Genomic DNA, 23,435 nt, shown 5'->3' on the forward strand with positions numbered 1-23,435 from the left:
AAACCAGGAAATTAAAATCTGAAAGGAACAGGGAGAGGAAGAAGGAAACGACAAAGAAAAAGAGCAAAGGTACTCAACAGAAAGGTTTTAGCATCAGTTAGAGAGAAATAAAGCGAAGACAGGAAACATATTGGGATATGGCAAGTGGATGACAGATTTTACTTAGGCTGAAATGTTAACCTTTTTGATACATAGTAAATACTTACCATTTAACACTCCAAAGTATTATTTCAGATAATCCAAAGGAGGAGTGGTAGGGAAATGGGTTGACAGACCTATTCTGCTCAAATTTCTCTACTATTCACTGTCTTGTAAACTTGTATTTAACAATTATCATGAAGAACTTAGTAATCTAATTAGATAAAGCAGAAGGGAGATTATTTGCGGAGAGAAAAAATTGCTGTAGGAAGTTGCTAGAATGACATCTTTGGCAAGCTGATGTTCCCTGCATAACCAGGATGTGAATGAAATGTGCTTTTTTTAAAAAAAATTAAAACCTAGAACAAAGTCTACTTAATTAGATTTGTATTATGAAAATGCTTTTTCTTTTTAAATTAACAAGAGCATTTCTGTGCTTTAGGTGAGGGCACTGAAGGAGAAGATTGAATCTGAAAGGGGGAAAGATGCCTTTCCAGTAGCTGGCCAAAAACTGATCTATGCAGGTAATGATGTTTTCAAGATACTGTGTCTGAATCTACAATATTTTTCCTGTTTTTCTGTGACATTAATTTAAATGTTAAGCCTTCTCTAAAATGCAAACAAATGAAAAATCTTACTGACAAGAAGGGCTCTTATTTCTGAATCAGTTTTTGCAGTTTTAATAAATATCATATTTCTCTTTCTTCTGATAATTTGATCTGCCTCTAGATGTATTTGTGGGTGGTGTATAGAAGGTGAAATAGGAGTAGCCATTGTTACAAGAAATTAAGATTTGAAAAGATCACATTTCATGTTTTTGGTCAATTCTTATCTTTTGTTTTTGTCTTGTGTTTATCCAGAGCATTCATCTATATGCCTCAGAATTAAAATCAGTTTCATTTGGATTTGCTCTGCTAGTCTTTATCTACTGACCAAAAATAAACCCTACCATCCAAACTCTTGCTAGACAAAACTACTTGTCATACTGCTAAGGTCTGAGATTAGAAAAATGTACTATGTACAGGTGTAAAACAAGCTGTATCAGATGAAGTATAAAGATACAAAATTATTTCATTTGTACTTCGACCTGACTGGTCCATTCTGGCATGAATACACACATCCTGCTTTGTTTCTGGGTTTAAAAGACTCTGTCCTAAGACTGGGATGGAATCTACTACTTTATTTATTTATTTATTTATTTAAACCCTAATGCTTTTTCCTCTCAAGCCACACTTGAAAGAAGTTTTGATCTTTACTTTTTTAGTATGCCACTTTGTAAACAGTATTATTTTTCCACTTCTAATGAGCTAATCATGACACCGGAGGTCAGAAGTCTCTCCTTGTTTGTAGGAACTCCTCAGAATTATGCTTCTTTACAAATTTTATATCTCCAGCAAATGTTTTGCCCCTTACACTTGAGTGAAGGCGGTGAATATCAAGACCATGAGGATAAGAGTCTGTTGTATAAAGAAGAATTGTATGCAAGCCAAAGGTTTTGTGATGTGTATTGCATGACACTTTTAATCTTAATGTTTTTGTGACTAAAAAAATTAAGAATTGGAGGGGATTATATAGTGTGACTGAAGTTTACTTTCTGTATTTTCAAAAACCAGAATTTGTTTAGCATTGTATAACCCATACAAGCACATAAAAAATGTAGAAAATAAGATTTAGTATAAAAGTTTAGTCTTAGTAATGGTTCTCTTATGTTTCCGTAACACTGTCATGCTCAAGGTGCTCCTCAAAGGTGTATCTTATTTATTTGTTTGTTTATTTGGAGAAGAGATATAGCAAGAACATATTGGTGACATTTTTACTTTAATTAGAAAAAGGTTGAGAATTTTAGTATTTTAGTGGCACTGAGTGTGATATCCCAAGTCAGACTGATTACAAGTATACAATTTGTTACTAAAAAAGTTTATTAAGCAAAAAAAGTTACACTGACCAGCAGTGATGAGGATCTGTTGTATTGTCATTAGTATTAACGTAGTACCTAGGAACCCTGAGAGTGATGTGTCCCAAGGAAATAGGATGTCAGTGTATGTGCATTGTACAAGCTCCTTCCTTAAAGTGTTTATAAAACAGATTGGTATGTGTAAGTCTACTTAGATTCTGAATTGGATGCTGTACCATACACTACAGGTATTACTGCTGCTGCAGTACACGTAATACATTTTTGGGTACTTGACCTGCAAGGACACGGTAGAACTGATGAGGAGTCAGTGCCATCTCATTTTGTTCTGCATGCCATGGTGTGTACATAGCTTTATTTCCTTGCAGTCAGGATGGATGAAGATCTGTCATTCTTATTGCATTTAAATAGTGTATTTCACTACTGCTGAGAATGATTATGAGAATGTGTATTTTAATCTTGAAATGGGGAAGTGATCCTGGGTGCACCTTCAGAAAATGCTGTTAAAATTATGGACTATTTTCTGAAAATTCTTTAGTAGTAGATAGGTGTTGTAAAACTACCTGAAAAACAGACTTAACTCTCAGATTTTTGGTAATGCCTGTAAGCCAGCTCATTGTGTGTGTGTGTATGTTTATAAAGCCAATGTTTAGTATCTTTTTAAATTCTTGTATAAATTAGGCAAATATACTTTGTTACAATACCATATCTGCTTAATGAGAATTACAGGTGGTAATAAAGCAAACAAAGGTTTCTGGTTCTGTCTAATCATTCTCTTTCATCCTTCTGCCAAAATAGCTGTGCATGAAACAGTTCTGGCTTTTCCTAATGCTTTAGCCATTAGTTAAGTTTAAATTACTAAAACTGCAAAGTCATAAGTTGGTCTCCTGCAGGTATATTTATGCTGTTGCAGGGAACTCCAGATCATTTACTAAATTTGAAGGGCTAACAGAAGAGAACAAAGAAATATGAAGCAGGCAAGAATTTCCTTATCATGTCTGGAGCATATAAGCAGGCATAAATTATTTAGTTTAGCCTACTGTATCTTAAAACTTTTCCTCTACATCTTGAATCTGTTTTAAAGGTCTTTCCCTAGATTTGATACTTTTGTTTTAAATGATCTGAAATGCATTCAACACTTATGGAAAGGTATCAAGTATTCTAGTGGGTATAAGAAATTGCCTTCAAGCATCTAGTACTAGGGATGTCATAGAAAGACAGTCACTTGGAACTCTACTGTCAATGTTTAATGGCTAAAATACATTTCCTAGGATTATTACTATTTGTATGTGTGCATAAAACTTGTTTTTATGTATTTTGGAACTTTACATGAATGAATCCCAGGATCGTCTTATGATCTAGTAAATGACCTTTTATTAATTTGCATCTGTTTAATTTGCTAGGTAAAATCCTTAATGATGATACAGCTCTTAAAGAATACAAAATAGATGAGAAGAACTTCGTGGTGGTTATGGTGACAAAAGTGAGTGGTACTTATTTTTGAAAAGAAATTTGCATTTGCTTTTTTTTCTCGTTGTGATGAGTTATTGTATATGCATATATTTTAAACCAGTTGAAACTGGTTATCTGAACGTTTTGGTCAGCAGGAAAATACTGATGGGAATAGAACTGAAATTCCAGTTTCCCTGAGTTCAATATTTTTTCTGGTCTATGCTGAGTGTTAATACTGGAGAAAATGATTGACAGTGGCTGACCTTGATTTTACTGTTTCTTCTGTTTTTGACTTAGAGTCCTCTGTGATATATTCTTCCAGGGAATTTTTGAAAGAGACAAGAGAACTTAGATAGTTTGTTATTAAATCTTCTGTAAGGATCTTTCTCCGGTCTTGCCCTGTTGCTTTTCAAAACTAGTGCCCCAGTTGCTTGTGTCAAATTCAGTGACTTAAACCAGTAGAGGAAGACGAATGTGCAAATCAGAAAACCTGTGAGTTTTTAATGATAACTGTGGCTTATTAAAGAGAATGACTGTGATACTTGTTCGCCTCTCCTCTTCTCCTGTTGCCAGATTGCTTCCAGGGTCTCAAGCCATTCATCTTGTAGGCATCGCAGGTCCTTCAGATACGAGTAGCCTCTAGAAGTCTGACTTTGTCTCCGTCTGGAGATGCAAGGTTAACTTTGGAATTATGGGTCACCTTCCTGACAAAGGGAACCTGTAGTTCAGTTGCCCTTCGCTTTTGTCTGGTGTTGGCTCATTACATTCTGTGTTTGAATGTAACTGCTAACGAAATCCTCCAGGCAAACCAGAGCTCAGAACTCAGCAGAACTGGCATTTATCGGTAGAAGCACACAGGTACAGATGGGACTTCAGAGCGTGATTTGAGCATTAAAAAAATGCAGATCACTTGAAAACTTGCTAACTGCAGTACCTGGCCTGTGAATAGGAGTTAGTTAGTTCTTCAGTGTTATGGACCTGTGCGTGAAATGAAGAAACTGGGGCGTTGCTTGAGTTGAAGTCAGGCTTTTGCGATGCATTTATTCCTGTGCATACTAAGTCCTTAAGCTAACTTTTCCTTTTCTTGACTCTTTTTCTGTATAAGACATGCCCCTGTCAAAGAAGCAAATCCACTAACCTTTCCTGATATTCAAATCAATATACATGTTTGAGTCTTTCTGTATATGCTTCTTAATCTTCTGTTGTGACTGTCATGCTAGAAACTGCTCATTCTCCATTCTCAACCTCTTTCCTTTCAGACAAAGGAAGGAAGTATATTTTTCTAATTTGAGCAAACTATTATCTGAAAGTGATTCACCTTGAATAATTAGTTATATTTTGTGAAAGTAGCTATTTTTGTTGCTCAGGCCGAGAAGGGACTCAGCTGTAAGGATATGTGTAGACAGGGGACCACACTGATACAGTTTTCAAATACTTATTTACATACCTTAAACAGAAGTTGTTATACACATTCTGAAGAGCACAATTTCTGTATAATAGCTTTATTACTATAGCCAGGCAGAATTCTTGTTTCATGAAGATAAAATTACATGCTTATATTAGCAAACCTAATTTTTTTTACTGTTGATTCAGTAGTCCTTGATTCTCCTTGAAATTTGGTTCTCTATACAAAACTTAAGTATGTCTAATGCTAGTTACATAGTGCTTTATGTGTAAAGACTGCATAAGTAAAACTTGTTGAAGGTTAAGTTTCAGATTTTTAGACTTAATTTTAGTATTTCATTTTCCAGAAAATCACATTCATAACAAAATATGGTTTCTTCCTTTATCTTTTTTTGAGTTTGAATAGTGTGAAAACTTTATGCTTGTTACACTTGTCAGATATCTTTTGATGATTATTTCAGTTTCATCTGAAAGAAGGTGCTTTTATAAAACACAAGGTTATTCTCTAAATTTAATGTGTTTCATTCTATAAATGTTTAGATTTTCTTTCCAGATTGCACTTTAATCAGATAGTGTGAATGCTTAGGTGCCTAAACTAGTACTTGAAACTTTAAACATAATAGGCATTACAGATTTAGATTATATTTTGAATATTTTTGTTGTGCTTGATATTGAGGCCACAGCGTCAAACATAAATGTTCTTAACATATGCAATGTATTGACTATAGAAAGTGTTGCTATAGAAGCTTTGTGCATTATCTGAATTCTTCTGTCCTCTTATAGCCCAAAGCAGCAGCTGTACCAACACAGGCAACAGCAGCAACGCAGCAATCAAATGCTACAACCACTACTGGCTCTACAACTGCTGCTCCCTCGCCAGTCCCAGCACCAGCACCTGCTGCTGCCCCTATGCCAGCTGTTGTCCCTACCACTCCAGTACCACCTGCAGCTGCTTGTGATCCTGCATCTGTAAGTACTCCTAAGGAAGAGAAGCCAGCAGAAAAAACATCTGAAGCACCAGCTGCTGTCAGCCCATCATCAACTGACAGGTATGAGTGAGCTACCCAAAGTGGATTCTCTGTCACTTTGTGTTGTTTCTAGTTTTGGTTTTAATTTGACTTTTGCATTACAGCGTGAGTCCAATCGTTTTTTCTATCTTACATAGCTTTTCTTCTGACTTATGTAATATCAGTGTCTGACTCAAGTATAATATTACTGAAGATAGTTTGCTCACATCTCACCCTGCCCCTTTTCCTCTGGGAAGAGTGGTTTTAGAACTAAATCTATGGAGTGAAGTGTTAAGTGATACAAGACTTGTTATATTCTCTTCAGGTATTTCAGAGTTACAGTGATCCGTGTTTTTTTTTAAACTGAGGGCATTCACCTGCATGGTGAATCATGTTTGTGAAGCCTTCCCAGGCTTCAAATGAGTGTATCCTGCCCCCTTTATAGACCTCTGATTGTGTTTTGAATTATAATAGTTAGATGTGAATCATACTAAGAAGTTCTTTACTGCAGTAAAAATCTCTCAGTGGAAAGAAATTAATTTCAAAAAAAATATTTTTATAAAATGAAAAAAACATATAATGTGCACCCTGTTGGTGAGTTTTTACGGAATCATTTTTTTTAACCAAAATGTGAGATAAGGTATTGCTTTTAATCATCTAATGATTTAAAGCTATAAGTTTATTCATTATGAACATTCCTTTGGCTCATCTGTAAGTATCTGTGAGAGTTGGGATAGCTTTTAACCTCAGTTCTCAATCAAGAAAATCAAGTGCAAATTTGAAGTTGCATCACTGATTGTATTTTGCTTTTTGTTGCTCACTTAAAGTTGCTTAAATATGGCATGGGATAAAATTTTTTTGGCTGTAATTAAATGGCCTGCAATGTGCTACATAGCATCAGATCTTCATTTTTTTTTAAACATCAATTTGTAATTATTTGTGTTATTTATGTGAATACTGTTGCATACGACATTAATTTTTGAGTGGTTGTATTTAAATACCATGAAATGTTGATTTGATGGGTGTATAAGGAAACAAAGGTTGCAATTTAAAGTGCAGAGCCTGCACTTCAGTGCAAACTTTAATGAGTACTACTTATTTTTGATTTGCCTGAGAAATTAAGTGATAACCGCTTCAGAGGCGGGTAAGGATTTATCTGGCCTTGTACAGGGAAGCGGATGTCCTGTTTCATTTTTGCTCTTTTTCAGCTGTGGTAAATCTTACCAGTAATAAGTACTAGCAAAATATTCTTGCTAGAACAGATCTTTTTTCTCACATGAAGAGTGCATCTCTACACACACCTGGTCAAGGTGGTTTATAACAGCCTCTTCCACAAGTTGATTCTGATTAATCTGTTTTTTCGTTTGCCATTGTTAGGAGTTGGCAGCTCTGGTAACCCAGTAAATGTGAGGCTGCTGCAGCTCCATGAACCCAGATCCTTGTGGTGTTGAGGTTGAGCATGTGTAAAGGCACACATGGACACACAAGCGCTCTGAGTACATACACATGTACGTGGCTAGCCCCACACAGAGAGAAGATGCAACACTCATGGAAATACAAACAACACCAGCAGTCCTGTCTACTTCCTCTCTTTGTCTGATGAGGGTGAAAGTCTGCTAGTAGAAAATATGTATACATATGGAATATGGGCCCCACAAGTATGTGACCCAGGGCCCCTTCTCCAGTTGTTGGCACTCAGACCTCCACACAGTCCAGTCTGTGTAGTTGCTGGCTGCTATGACTTCTGGTCCATTCTGTAGGTGCTGGCACTTAGACCTCCATACACACAGATGAGAGAACCCTGTCACCCAGGAATGTATTTTAAAATGTGTGGTTAATAAGAAGGCAGGACTGACTGTGGTGAAGAGGCACATGGCATGGCTGGACAAATGTATTGAGCAGCCACCAGTTTACACATGACTGGCCCCTTCCGTCCTGTTTACACTTCTGTTTTCCATGCTTTCCATCCCTAGCTCCTATTGATCCCTCCCCCAACCCCACCGCCCACCTTTTACCTGCCTTTGATCCTTCTCCTAGACATCCCATAATAAATCTTTCACAATTCCCAAAGGCTTTTCCTGGTATCTGGTGATGAATCCCATAGCCTTGAAGGCAGTAACTCCCAAGTGTGTAGGGCAACCAGGGAGGCTTTCCCGTTGACCTGTCAGGGTGGGGAGGGAAATATCGTCCCTGGCCCATGGGCATCCTCTGACAGGCTCAGGAGGAGCTTGGGCAGGGACTCTGCTTGCTCTGGTTAGGTTATTGGGGTTCTTCTGCCTGCTGTTGTGCCTCTGTGCTACTGTGTTTATAGAGGTGGGTCTTTAATCTCATAACCTAACAGCTATGATAATTTGAAAGGGAATATTTGCATACTTTAGTAGTTTACCTTACTGGGACAGTACAACGCTGAGGTTTTAAAGTGCTTGACCATGATCATCTTAGATCCTTACTGACATTAGTCTGAGTTGCATCATAGAGTTTGGGGAAGCAGTTTGTGTGCTTTTCAAAATCCAGCTTGTTCTCCCACTATTTAAAGCATTCAAGCAAGCAGGTGGCAATCTCTGAACATATGGGCAGTGGCCAAAATATGGGATGGGGCCTTTGACCTTTGAGTCCTAAAAAAGATAGCATTGTACRTTTGTAAAATCTAGTCTCATTTTAAGTCCAAGAGAAAGAACTCTTTAGAATGGTTTATTCTTCAAAAACAAAAAGGTGCTGCTTAGAGTTACAGCTGCTGCTTCTGTTTTGAAAAACAGGAAGTTTTCCAAAGTTTTGTGATTACCATTGCACTTGTCTTCATCTTACAGTGCAACAGGTGATACATCTCGATCAAATCTTTTTGAGGATGCTATAAGTGCACTTGGTAAGTGGATTTTTGATTTTTTTTTTTTAATGTAGACATTATTTTGGTGCAGCAGGAACAAATGAGGGGATCATTGATGTTGACATTCTCTCCAGTGTCTGTAATTTTTGAAGTTGCAATCAAAGTACTCTTCTCTGAGAGCAGAAGTCAATATTGTAGAACCAGTATCAGGAACTTCTCTACTGAAGAATATTAAATTTAATGTATTTTTATTGTAGAAGAAGAAATTTTTTATCCTTCCTGTTTTTTTTCCCCGTATTTGCCTTGATATCTCTTCTAATTATTCAGCTTAAAGGGACTTGGATAGAAGACTGGCCATAAGTAAGTTTTTCTTTTACGTTTGCTTCCCAGTGAGCAGGTTTGATAAAATGGCTGGCTTTATTACTCACTTGTTTCAGCTTGGACTGTAGTGTCAGAGTGTATCCCAGTTACTTTTAGATTGCATCTAGATGAATTCACCATGTCTGCTGCTATCTGAGTTGAGGAGTGAGTGTCTCCAAACACTACAGTCAACTTACTTTTATTCTGACAGTTTAAATGTCTTTACTTCTCAATGGAACGAATAGGGTAAAAACAACAGGAATTTCTCCTCTTCAGTTACACTGATGCAGGAACTTACAGAACCACTAGACAAACTYACAAACTCCTGTCACTAGAATTGTCCACTTAAAGCTTTTTGGAGGGGATTTTTCAAAGTGTAGCAAAATAAGGCACAGAAGTTAGGAAAGAAAGATTTTTTTTTTTGCCCTTCTCATATCTGTAAACATTAAGCTGCATCTCGGTTTAAATAGTTAAGCCAAATAAAGAGTAACTTCTTACATTTTTGTATAATGGTATGTGCACATGGTAGAAGCTCGTATTGTGATTAAGCAGCTCAGTGTCACTTGGGAGCAATACTGCTTGACTTGCATTAGCAGTATCCGCCAGATTTGGTTCGTCTAATTGCAGTTTAAGGACTTAGGTTATGACATACTGTTAAAGATTGAAGAATTGTTTGAGCTGAGGTAGCTGATAAGTAGTCTAGGAGATCATCAGTCAAGTATTCTATTAAGTTTCATGAGTGATTACTGGTGCCAAAGGTGGTACAGGCTTCATTAATGACTTAGTAACTGAGATGTGCTCATCACAAATGCTCACTTTAACAATAATAACCAACAAGTTTAAATGCACAGGTGGTCTTAGTTTAATAATTACCTTCAGAGTTGAATATATATATAATATTTTTAATGTAGCAGAAGAGAATCAGCTTATTTATCTATTTGATGTGAAAGTTCTTTAATTGGTTTCTGTTACAGTAAACCTAAATGTGTGTTTAACAGTTCAGAAGCTGCAGTGTCCAGTGTTAATTTTTTTGGATAAATGTTTTGCAAGGGTTATAAGCCAAAGTTTTTTTGGGTTTTTTTAGGTAGTAGGCGTGAGCTCTGTGATCCTTCTCCTTTAGGGAGAAGGATCTTTACTCACACAAGTTCATGTAATTTGTTTTTTGCACTGTTAAGTAGAATCCTGGGTATGTTCTTACTCTGGTCTCTGAGTTACATTATCTGAAGAGACTTTACTTTGAAAACAAGGATTGATTTCTAATGAACTGCTTCTATTTTCGGTCAGTTAAGATGGCTGAAAATCAGCCTTGAGTGTGTGTTACATAAAGATACATGTGTTTTACAATTTCTGTGTAGCCATCTCTTACTCTGGAACAGCCTAGATTTTTGTTAGGGCATGGGACAGAAGTTACTGTGGGGAGTGTGAGGAATTGGATTTGAAAATTAATAAAGTTTTAAAATTTTGTTTGAAAGACAAAAAGAACAGGATCAGTTCAGTAGTGATCTCACAAACTTTCTTAGTAGCACTACACAGGGATGGGCTTGAGTGTAACACAAGATAACTGCAAATTACTTGAACTTGCTCTAGCATTACTTGTGTTAATAGGTTGTGTACAGACTACATATGCCTACATTTACAATATTCGTTTCCTTCTTTACATTAAGCATAAGTAAAAGCAAGAGTAGGGTGTAAGTTGGCCTTCCTTGCTTTCAAATTTTCTTTTTCTGTAGTTTATCTCATAATATTCTGGTTTCTGCATAGACCATATTGGTAGACTACTACTGAATTGTTTAACAAATAGCTAGTCAAATCAGAAGGCTGTTTAGCTCAATTAATTCACAGAATCGGAGAATGGTTGAGGTTGGAAGGGACCTCTGGAGATCATCTAGTCCAACCTCCCTGCTCAAGCAGGGTCACCTAGAGCATGGTAGACAGGATTGAATCCAGATGGGTTTTGAATATCTCCAGAGAAGGAGACTCCACAACCTTGCTGGGCAACCTGCTCCACTGCTCTGTTGAGTTGTTAATTGTTAGCAAGGATAGTCTAGGGGTGAGAGAGAAAGACCATAAGCAGTAAGTTTGTCAAAATCACTCTACTGGAACAATTGTGTTTAGACATTTTTGCTTCTCTAGAAAGATATGCAGAAATATATATCTTTAAAGCGCAAGTTTGTGGGATATTTTTTCTTTGAAAGAACGAAGGTTGATGTGAAGTAGCTTTCCAGTTTTGTATATACAGACTTGTACATACCATTCCTTAAACTCAGGTCAGAGCTATTGTTTTGTAGTCTAAGCAATAAATACTCTGGTTACATGGTGTCGGTTCATTTCTCATTAGTGGAAAAAGCATGTATATCTTTGGCTTAGGGCTATTTTGCTGTGCTTGAGTGTATTTCCCCCAGTTATACAGCTGCTGATGAATTGGAAACAGTCTTAAACTAAGAAATTAACTTCAAGCAATGTGGCTGTATTGATATTGACTTGAGTTAAATTCCTTATCCCTAAGTGTATAAAATGTTTTTAACATTAAACATTAAAACAAATACACTTCGGTTCTTTTAATGGTGATGTATTTGTCTTAAAAGGGAAGATCTATTAGTTTTTATTTCCTCTTGTTTTTCTGTAATCTGTTATTTTTAATGATAACTTTAAATTATTTAACTTTCCTGCCTATCACTTGCTAGTATTAAGATATCAGCAGTACATTCCCACTGAGATGTGACATATGCAGGTATGGGCCAATTTTAGGCTATTTGTGCTATAAGGTGATGAGGGACTCAGTGTGAAGGTTATGTAGTCAAAATACATAAGATAGTCTCTTCTCCCTGATCCTCACTGAAATCTTAAGTGACTTTCTAGATGTAATTTCAGGTCTTCCACCTGACTTAAGTTGATCCATAGGAAGTTGATTAAATAACTTAATTTTTATCACCAGTATGTAGCAGTACACAATTATAACTTGACCTTCTCTATTTGTCATCTTTCTAGCTGTAGTGTAGTGTTAGGATTTTATTTCACAAACCATAATGGTTAACAGCAGTTTGACAAGTAGATTTCTGCCTAGAGAACCTACAGCCTTTTACTGCAGGAGACCTTTTAATTAGGTAAGGAATTGAATATTAGCTATGAGGATGTGCTTGATCTTAGAAGAAAGCATATGGAGGGAGAATTACTTTGATTATGAATACACAGGTGTCATAAATACTGATTTTGTTTTTTCAATAGAAGGCTGCATTGTATTCTGTCCCCTGGACCTTACCACTCCAACTGACTGCACAATGAATCCCCCTGAATGCATTTTAAGTTAATGAAACAGAACCATGGCAAGTTTACTATGAGCTGCTCTTCCTTACTCTCCAATGGGATTCAAATTTAGGGTAGAAATGATATTTTTCCTTTGAAAGATTTTTGTGCTCTTTTTTGCCTTACTCTCTGAAAATGATGGTTATGTTCCTTCTAGTGACAGGTCAATCCTATGAGAATATGGTGACTGAGATCATGTCAATGGGATATGAACGAGAGCAAGTAATTGCAGCACTGAGAGCCAGTTTCAACAATCCTGACAGAGCGGTGGAATACCTTCTAATGGTGAGCAGATAATTTCATTTACACTCTTCCCTTTCACTTTTGTTTTGCCCGCATTAAAGAGAAATTTTGACTTGGATTTACTGACTTTGATTATTATCCAATCAGCAAGAGTAATGTATGTTCACAAGGGAATAGCAGCTTTAAACAGAGCATCTGGAAGGCTGAGATACAGAATTTTGAGGATCATGTCTTGCAGGAAATACAGAAGTCATCCTTAACTATATCTGTCATTTCTTTGCTTTTATTTTATGTTGATTTATGTGGTTATATGTAAGTATAACCTTGCTTGTAAAGTATGCCTTGCTTTGGTGATAAACTGTAACTGCTGGAGTGTAGCTCAAGAAGTGATTTTGTTTGTGGTGATGTATTAGTGACAACAGTAGTTGCATTTTTATATTAGTGTCTAACTTCACAAGGGAAGTTCTAGAGTTCTCCTTCATACAGTGTTCTTATTAATGCATTTTGAAAACAGGAAGATTTTAGGTTTTTATACTATATGTAGTTTAGTATTTTAAATAATCTTCTGGGCATGAAGCAAGTTTTTGTTTCTTACTACAAGTAATTCTAGTTTTAAAGCTGAAATAAGTTTCATTGACTTGAAAGGAAATGAAGAATAGTTACAATTTAGTGGGAATCTTGTGAGTTGTTTTTGTTGTTGAATTACATCTTATTGCATACCATAGTCTGGTAGGTGAATTGTAATCATAGGAGAATGGATCTGGGAGCTCATATGCACAGAATTTGTTGTTTAATCATTATTTCCAGTATGTTTGCATTTGACTATGCTCAAGTTCACTCTAGCATACCATTTTTTCCCTGATGGTTTTTTTTTCTTTTTTCCATATCTGAACTTGATTAAAATCTTGAGGCTAGTTACCTTGATCTAGTCCTTGCGGAATGTATGCAGGTTGAATTTCTGATAAATTGATAGGGAGACTGTGACCTTGGTCTCCAGTTATAAAACTTCCTTTCTGTTAATGAAGGTTCACTTCAGTAATTACAACAAGTCACTTTTGTATTTGTTACTTACATTGATGGTCTTAAGACTTTCTAACTTACAGATTTTGGGAGATAACAAATGTCTGTAATTTGGATATCAAAAGTTCAGTTCTCACCTATTTTAAGCAGACCAAAGGTGGTAAATATTTATTGCCCAAAAGAAAGGCAGTAGCTACAGTCTGGCTGCCACTGGTCTGGAAATCTCTAACATTTCAATATGTTTCATGCCACAGAAGTGTCAGATTTACTGTGTGCTTATTGCATGTGTCATAAATTGGGTGCCTCCTGGAAGTGCTGGGTTGGTTATGTGTATGCCAGTTTTTTCTATAGTGCTTGTACAGCCGGTCTGCTATTTCCCTGTCCTCACTTACTTCTATTTAGGAAATCCCAAATAGCAGTAGAGCAACCGTACAATGGAGTCCAACACGTGCCATGTCTGCCAAACCRTTAAGTCTACCTATTCTGAGCAAACCCTTTTTCCTTCTTCAGTAGGTCTTTCTGTTACATAAGCATGTTCTTTACTCTGGTTTGTGTCATCTTTTACCGAGTGATTTTCTTCTTTCTACCTGTCTCCTGTTAGAAAAAAGGGTGGTAAGAAGGTCTCTTTGAGACCCTATTAGCCAGCACAGTCTTATTTTCTGACTAGGAAAATCCTGCTATTAAAAGTGACCTATTAACTTTTCTTGATCTAAGCATGCTCTTTAACATCCTGCTACATCAGAAAGCTTTTAGTAGGCAGTACTGGCCAATTGATGACAAAATTCTTTGTCCTCTTGCTCTATCAACCACCAGATCACCTAAGTCCAGCTAAGTGTTGTTGGTGGTGGTTTTTTTGTTGTTGTTGTTTGTTTTAGATAATCTACAGAGTATTATTAGGATGTTGAGCACTGTAGGTGTATTTTTAAGAATCACTACTCAAAAAGTGCCTGTAAACTGCTAAACAGACATGGAAAAGAGGAAATGTATGTGTAAATCATGGTAGTTCTTTAGATTAGCTCTGGACAACACTTGTTACCCAGCATTCAGATGGCAAGTGCTTTGATTTTCTCAGCTCCTTGGCTGAGGATCTGAAAATATATAATCCTATACTCTTGAGCTGTGTTTGTGGAATGTCTGGATTTCAAAAAATGCTGTTTCTTTCTGTGCTACAGACTCATCGTTGGGAGGCATTTAGCTTCAAATCTGTTTTTGATCCAGGGATTTGCTAATCCTTAATTAAGAAGGAGCTTTGGCTTTCTTCCAGCCACTGGACCATTGGTTGCAGCTTCTTAGTTTGGAAACCTTTACCTTCTGACGATAGAGCCTGTTGTGATTATTGCTTCTCCCCATAGTGAACAATGTTAGTTTAAACTGTAAACAAATTGTTTAACTCACTCCAGGGCAGAAATGCGCTTCCCACTGCCCAGGCAATATTTACATCCAAAATTAGTTATTCTGTGTTAAGAACCCTATATTCCATATAAGCATTTAATTGACATTATACTTTATTCAGTTGTATACCTGTATGAACTAAGCATGTAGAAATCAATAGTCTCATCTGATTACTATAATATATAGCCTTGGTTACTTAGAGATTGATACTTCAAGCTTAGCTTTAAGAATTAATTTGACAAATCATCCCTAAATCAATTTGGTTACATTACTTTCCCTAATGCTTCTATTCAAGAAGAAACTTAAGGTTTTCACAAACATTTACTGTCTGATCTGGACATAGATCATGATGACAACATATGCCCCTATAAATAGGTGAAGTCAACCAGTAATTTTGTAATATTAACTAGAGTTCATACATGGTACTTAGATACCACCATATAGCTGATTTGGTGGAAAAATATGGTTAAGCAGTTTTCTGTAAGGCAGTAGTAAGAGAGTTACCACAAGTTTGCATCATTAATAGAATTTTTTTCCCTTTGTGAAAGGAAGAAAGCATAGCAAGCTAATCAAGCCAGATAATAATGGTAATAAAAGAAGAGACAAGGGAAGATTTGCATGAGTGGCTTAAATATGGACATGTGCTTCTGAACTTTCAAATAAGGTCAAGTCATGCCCGGAGCATTATGCAGTTCTCCCTTTTTAGATGTAGCCTTTTATCAGCTGAGTATTTGTCCTTTTTTATATTTGTGCTCATCAGCTACAGTGATGAATGTGTCATGTGAAGAACATGTTGTAGCAGAACTTTTAATCTACATTATCTGCCAGTATATTCTGTGCAAAAGAGATTTACCGTACTGCTTGACTGTCTGGTTACACTGAAGTTCTCTTACTAATGCTAACCACCCTGTTTGTTACACCTGGTATTACTGAACTGTAGAGTGTCTTTTCCCTTGGAGACAGGTAAAATGTATTTTGTTGTACCAGTGCTGTAGCCTTCCCAGGATGATCTAGATAGAATATTCTGGAAGGTGTAGAAAAACTGAATTTTCTGTGTACCTTGGAAACAAAGTATTGGGGAGTAGAGAATCTCATATAGACTTGCTGCTTTAGGTCTGGATTTAACACTGTTTAACATCCCCCGGTTATTGCTGTGTATGTGACAGGAGGTTTACTGCTTTGTGGAACTTGCCTATTTTAGGTTCTTTTCCAGCAATTTGTCTCACTTCTTGTTCCACCAGCTTCTAGTCATTTAGGAATCTCTTTGTGAGAGATCCTCCTGTGAAAAGCTGAAAAATGTTGCTCTCGAAGTGTGCAAAAAGGTAGTTTCCAGGCTTCAGGGAGGATGATGGAATATGCAAATTTGGCATATTCTGTCACAGTTCAGTCACCGTGGTGAAAGTATCATTAGGGTAGAAAGCTCAAAGGGTTTTCCATGTAAGAGGAAGGCGATACGTTATGATCTATCTGGACTATAAAAATCATATTCTAATTTAGTTATTCTTTTCTTTTCTTTCTTTCTTTTTTTTTTTTTTTAAAATTTCTTAGATTCACCCCTCTGAACAGTTAGTTACTCTTCAAGGTTCGCATACAGAAAATGAAACAAAATGCAAGTTAGCTATTTTTTTAATTTTTAGGAATTTGACTATATACAGGCCTTTTCACACTCAAAATACAATGAATGAGAATCATACCACCATTAGCTGGAGAAAGGAGATCCAAGCAGCTGTGCTCTTATCTCTTTTAATTTTTTGCTAGCTAGATTACATGTTCCTTAACCAACTGTACGGCATCTATAACCTCACTGTAAGCATTGTATGCTGCAATTCTGGGCTATAACGTAACTTTATTTGCATAATACCATAACATAGAGTTGCAACTTTATAGTTTGTTAAACTTTTTCACAACATCATATATATTAGTACAGGATTCAAAGCAAGTTTTTATTTATGGAGTAAAATACATTTTAATCTGAACAAACTGATGCATCACAAGGTTTATTTCCATATTACATGGCTATGCAAACCATATATTTTTAATGCCAAAAAATAGACTCTCCCCCCCCGTATTCTTCTTAAGCAATAAATGATTTTCTGTCACTAATAGTGCACTGACTATATATTTGCAGTAAAAGCATTGATGTTGTTTTTTCATTCTGGGAACTAAATACGATATGCAATAAAACAAATACCTTTTAGCATTTTGTAGGTAATAATGTCATCTGTGGCTTTAGGGTATTCCAGGAGATAATCAGGCTATGGCTGAACCTCCTCAAATACCAAGCACAGGTGCCTCTCAGTCTTCAGCAGCAGCAGCAGCAGCAGCAACTGTACCTACAACTACGAGTTCTTCAGGAGGTAAGAAAGATTGTGTTTGAGAGGATCTGATAAACATGTGCACCTAAGAATTCTGTGTTGCAGTGAGTTTAAGTGAACTAGTAAAAGTGAATTGGGTAAGAGCCATAACATGGAAGTTAGTGTGGTCCTACTTGGAAGAAAAGACTTCTTGTGTATGAATAGATCTGTAATAAGGCATCAGATTTTTAATACTGCTGTGATCTCGGGCCATTCCTTTGGTTCAGTGTTTTGTTTTTAAATGCAAGACCACGAATGTGGACAGAGTTGTGTTTTCTCTCATTTAAATCTTCCTACTGCTGTGGCTAACTGTGCTCTGCTGACTGTGGGCATACTAATGCATTTACTGTTGGAAGTTGGAATGTCGAGAGGGAAACATGCAATAGGCGATCAGGGGTAGTCCCTCTGCCATCCATCAGCTTGCACCCTTCATTCATCAGTATGCCACATGAAGGGAGTGGTTCGTGGCTACTTAAGAGAATACTGTCTAAGAAGAAGTAAATACATGAAAGGAGCATGATCTTACCTAATTTGTCTTATCTAATTTGTGGTAGAGAGAATTTCCAAGATTTAAGCCTTGTTAGAGGCCAGAATGTTAAACATGCAGGCAGGGAGTGACAGGCAGTCATGGCATCATCCGTAAGTAAAGAATGGGGGGAATGATTTGTTTCAGAGCACTTTCAGAGATATGCCTCTGTTTTAGGCACAGAAACAGAAGCTAATAAATGTCTCTGGATGAGATGACTCAGAGATGAGAAAAGTGCAGGAGAACTAGGAGAAAGACCTGTGGGATCTTCAGAGAAAGTGGGGTGAGAAGAATGTACACCATTTAACTTTTAACTTTGTTAGAAAAGATACTAAGTTAAAGCTATGGAGTAAATTAAAGTGAAAAAGCAAGTTCTGTTCTTCTTCAAGGTGGCAGGTGTTGTCCGCTTTCACATGAGACTAGTAAAGCTGTCAAATACACTCCTTCCCAGTCGGTCAGAGAGGAAGATGCTAAGATAGTAACTATTTGGAAAAATTGACTTGTTTTGAAAGGAATCTTCTAATTTAGATTAATTAGGAATGTAGAGTTTTATTCAAGTTAGATCATGTGCCTTTTTACATTTTAACTTGACCCTGGAAATGCCATGTTTCTATTTACAATTATGATGTAGAACTGTGTTTTACAAAAGTCTTGGTAACTTACTTTAAAAAAATGTTTTTGTCTTTTGATTTGCAGGACATCCACTTGAATTTTTACGAAATCAGCCTCAGTTCCAGCAGATGAGACAAATTATTCAGCAAAATCCTTCTCTGTTGCCAGCATTGCTACAACAGATAGGACGGGAAAACCCTCAACTACTGCAGGTGAATTTTAAAGGAGAACAAAAATAATGTTACTAAGTATGTAGCTTTTGAGGAAGGTGAGGTGTTGACATTAAGTGATAACATGTTAACAGCAGATTCAGCATGCAATTACTGGCTTTATAGCAGTTGTGACTATATGGAACATGTTTTCTGTGGCATTAGAAATGAGTCTGAATTCCCTTATAAGAGATGCAAAGGGCATGAGCAAGAGGGGAGGGTCACTGCAACTGGATTTGACAATGAAATTGCATTTCTTATGGTTAGATTAAGTCATTTTTCTATTAAGTGCTTTTTACACATTCTTTTGACTGCTTAATTCACTGAAAATAAATAATGTTAGCTGCCTGTTGGCAGGACTAGATATATTTTATTTCAGTGTGTTTCTTTCTTTTATTCTTCTGTATACTACAGCAAATAAGCCAACATCAGGAGCATTTTATTCAGATGTTGAATGAGCCAGTTCAAGAATCTAGTCAAGGTATAAGCAGTGGTGATGGCAGCGCTGGAGCAGCAGAAGCTGGAAGTGGTCACATGAACTATATTCAAGTAACACCTCAGGAAAAAGAAGCTATAGAAAGGGTGAGCCTTTCTGCTTAGAGAAGGTGGTGCATGGTTAAGATATGCCTTAACTTAAACTGCATATTTTGTAGTTTATGGCTTATATTTGATACTTCATAGCTGCTGTAGTCTGTGTTTCAAATCATGTCTGTTTTTGCTGTATAGCAATTAAGTCTAAACTCTCCTGAATCTGTCCTGTGTAGAAGATACAGAGCCTTTTAACTGATCAGAGGTCTTCTGTAATAAATCATTATTTGAATGAGCTTAACTGAGGAAATAGACCTTCAGGGAGTAGCTCCTTCTGCCAAAGCCTCAGATGGCAGTGTTCAAGCTAGTGTAGCTGTGATAGGTTGCTGGGCTCAAAGGAGTATGCATGAGCACTGTTTGCAAAATAGTTGGATGGTAAGAGCTCTCATAGTTAAGTAGATTAGTTGAAGTCACTACTTAACCCAATTACTTGGCTACCTGTAAGAATTAGTTATTTTTAACTTTCTAAAAATACAGGTAAAATTTTAAAATAAAAAATCAACTTTTGGAGGTTTACTGCATGCATTAATACTGTTTGAAAGACTGACTAAATCTGATTTACATAGATGGCACTGCCTCTGAGATTTTATTTATTAAGATCTAACTGAAAGGACTTACGATGATATAATGTAGTAATGTTTTTATTCTGTATCAAAGACACTTTTTTTTAACTGGCAAAGCACAGGGTAATGTAAGGATTACTCAAAAAGCTTTTTAATCTGGCCTTTAGTTTCCTACATCTGAAGGAAATAGTTAATAAAATTATTCTTTTTGCCGATGTGCATCTTTACAGATTATCCTCTCTCAAGTCTGCTGCATTTCCCTTTAAAACTATTTTTTGCAGTACAGCATTATCACTAAAGCCTGCTCCAAAACATACAAAGAGAGATAMAAGTTTCATCTTGTTTCCATGAAAGACGCACCTGAAAACTTAGCACTACAACAGACTCATTCATTCTGTTTGTAAGCATGATACTAAATCTAAGAAGGGATGATAAGAGATAATAGAACCTAGTTTCKCTCAGAGATTTGATCTGCCCTGTTTGTAGAATGCCTTGCAGGTGCTGTGCAGATTTTAAGAAAATCTCTAAAAGAAGATTGCATTTGCTTGTCTTTGGTTAAAACAAAGATGTGCTTGTAGAATGTCTAAATACAGGCTAATTCCTTTTCATTTGGCACAGTAACAAGCCTTTCTCCAGTAGTCTCATCCCCCAATGTTACTGTGTACAAGAAGTTAGTCCCCAGACTTTCTGAAAAACAGATTGCTCCCGACTTATTTCTCACGGCTGCAATTTTTATTTAGATTCTTTTAAAACCAAAGCCTAGCTGGAACAATCGAAAATGTAGCTTAATGTTATGTGTTGGACTGCTTACCAGTGGTCTGTAAATCACAGGCTGGAAGCTTCTGCTCCAGGCGTTTTTTGTTAAAAGTACTGTGCTTTGTATAATCACTAGATTAAATGTGCCTTGCTTCAGATTATTTTTTTCTGTAGCAATGCACTGTGTAGTTACTTCCTAAAATTACTCTGACACGGATCTGTTTTAATAATTTACTCCGGCAGTGAAAGCAAAATGACATGACTTTAAGTGCTTCATTAGACTCCAAGCCAGTTTGTTAAGTGAGCACTTAATTTTGCTTCCTAAAGAAACAGGCTATGTATTCTTTGTTTACTGAAGACTATATAGAGCTAAGCAGCAATATTTATTTCAACAAACCAAAAATGGCTTAAGTGGCATCTGAAGTTATTAAACATACGAAGAAGCTAACTGTACAAACTGTGGTTTCTAAATATGTTTCTCTTCTTCAGTTAAAGGCGTTAGGATTTCCTGAAGGACTTGTGATACAAGCATATTTTGCTTGTGAGAAGAATGAAAACTTGGCTGCCAACTTTCTTCTACAACAGAACTTTGATGAAGATTGAAAGGGAGAGACTTTTTTTTTTAATCTCACACCTCACACCAGTGCATTACACTAACTTTGTTCACTGGATTGTCTGGGATATTTGGGCTCATATCCATAATGCTTGGTGTATGGTATATGGGAGGGTGGGGGGAGGGGGGAAGAGAGGTGAAAATATAGGAAACAAAGAAAAACAAGTATGTCTGCTTTAAATTAGCAGAGGCAGCAAATCGCACAGCGTAAAATAATATGCAACCAAAAATCAGCTTCTGCAGGTATTTAGTCCCTTCTATAAACCGTAGGTTAATTTCTTTTTCTAGGTTTTCACTCTTACTGTAGTAGTTCCAGAAATGTAGTGTAATGCCCTGCTTCGTGTTCCTTTTTCCTTAACTTTGGTATTGGAGATTGCCTTTGCTACCTAGAATCTGCAGTCTGTGTTTCATGGCAACACTGGATAGTGGCTTTGAGAAATCTAAAATATCTGAGCAAATGTAAGCATAAATGCCAAAATATGGGTAGTTATTTTGCTATTTCAGATGTATTAAATTAGTGCAAGAAACCCMTTATTTTATTCAACAATTAAAAAATGAATCCCTTTAAATGGAAACCAATTTAGTTAAGTGTCTTCATCATTACTTGAGAGCTCTCCTCTCCTCCTAAAATGATTCGAGAAACTGTATATGTACAGGAAAACTTTTCTCCTGTTTACATTTCTTATTTTGGGGAAAAATGATAGATAATCTAATTACTGTTTACTTCAATGTTACATTGCAGTAAAGGTTTGAAAAGCAATGATTGCATGCTTGATTTTGTTATATTCACTCTTGTGAACAGAGTATTTTTTCTGCCAAAAAAGAAAATGTAAGCTTTGTTTTTATCCATCCCAGTAATATTTTATTTATTACCAACTCAAATTTTACTTTCCTACTTTTTTTGTAGGGGCTGGTCCAACAAATACAGTTGTTAGCATCTTAGAACCAAGTGTCTGATATCTGTAATACTTTAAACTTTATTTTTATTCCTATCTTTGGGAATGAATGACCACTCTGAAGTTCTTTGCTTTCTATTGCTTTTGAATAGGTTGTAATGATCAAGACGTTTCTGTTCAGTAACACCATTTTAGGATTTATTTACTTAGTGAGAAAGAAGCTCAAAAATTGAGAAATTAAGCAAACAAGTTACTGTAACCCAAAAGATTACACATACATACTTTTMTTTTAAAAATAATACATAATTACAGAGTTTTAAATTTTATTTCTTGATACCTATTTGTCATTATTTTGTTTAGTGAGCAGGAAATTTAACATTCTTAATATTCACTGATTTTTAGAGACAACCTTGCTAGTCAATGCCGTGCTGGTGACAAAAACAAATTCCAGTTACTTCTAAGATGTGTTGTGCAACATTTCCTGAACATACTTTGGGGATATCGTGAGTTTTTTACTATTGTATTACGGTTAGCTGATTACAAGCTTTTTTTTCTACAGTAACTAAGACAATATTAGCATCATTAGTGGAACAACCTTGGACTGTTGTACCATTAATAACACTGATAATTTAGTGGTGCAACTAAAGAAAGATCTTCTGCTTGGAATGTGTAGAAATGGGATTTTACTACTGCTTATGCTCGAAGTACAAATCATGTATCTGAGAAAAGAGAAGGAGAAAAAGGTGGAAACACTTGTATTCATACTTTATTTCTTCATTGGTTGGCCTTAGTCTGTTAAATAATTATTTGCATAAAATAATGGAACATAATAAAACCTTTCACTGCTTCTCTGTAGCCTTAAACATCTATGATATTTTTGAAATGGTGTGTATTTTAATTATTCAGATTCTAATTTTTAACATTTCATAGATGCATAATGTTTGAGTGATCAGTAGTGCAATCAAAATCTATCAGTACAAGCTGTGACACTGCTAAATATAAAATAAAATACAAAAATAACTTTTTCACAATACTTTCATTTTACAAAAGTTAACATAAATATCTAAGTCTGCCAGTATATTTCAGGAGTATCAGTATATTTATGGTACTGCAAGAGATTGGTTTTAATAATGTACAGTTACGCAAAGACAAAAAAAGGGGTTAATAGTTATGTGTATAAGGACTAACTACCAGGTACTTGAAAAATGCTGATTTTATACAAGATCTTCCAGCATATACTATGGTCATTTGTAGCTTTTTATA

At 36.0% G+C, this 23,435-nt stretch overlaps 1 protein-coding gene across 1 annotated transcript in view; it reads left to right on the forward strand.

Moving 5' to 3' along the window:
- Positions 1 to 23,041, forward strand: part of RAD23B (RAD23 nucleotide excision repair protein B) — a gene marked incomplete at its 5' end in the record, with an annotated part of 36,135 nt that extends 13,094 nt beyond the window's left edge. Inside the window, 9 exons of the mRNA XM_085299947.1 lie at positions 581 to 662; positions 3,454 to 3,533; positions 5,690 to 5,955; positions 8,721 to 8,776; positions 12,558 to 12,685; positions 17,289 to 17,412; positions 18,632 to 18,759; positions 19,171 to 19,338; positions 21,153 to 23,041. Of these exons, the coding sequence (XP_085156073.1) occupies positions 581 to 662; positions 3,454 to 3,533; positions 5,690 to 5,955; positions 8,721 to 8,776; positions 12,558 to 12,685; positions 17,289 to 17,412; positions 18,632 to 18,759; positions 19,171 to 19,338; positions 21,153 to 21,266 (1,146 nt within the window). The remainder of the gene's footprint in view (positions 1 to 580; positions 663 to 3,453; positions 3,534 to 5,689; positions 5,956 to 8,720; positions 8,777 to 12,557; positions 12,686 to 17,288; positions 17,413 to 18,631; positions 18,760 to 19,170; positions 19,339 to 21,152) is intronic.
- Between the last annotated feature and the right edge of the window lie 394 nt (positions 23,042 to 23,435).

Source organism: Rhea americana, unplaced genomic scaffold, assembly GCF_003343005.1.
Source record: "Rhea americana isolate MKP2758 unplaced genomic scaffold, rheAme1 scaffold_158, whole genome shotgun sequence".
NCBI lineage: Eukaryota > Metazoa > Chordata > Aves > Rheiformes > Rheidae > Rhea > Rhea americana.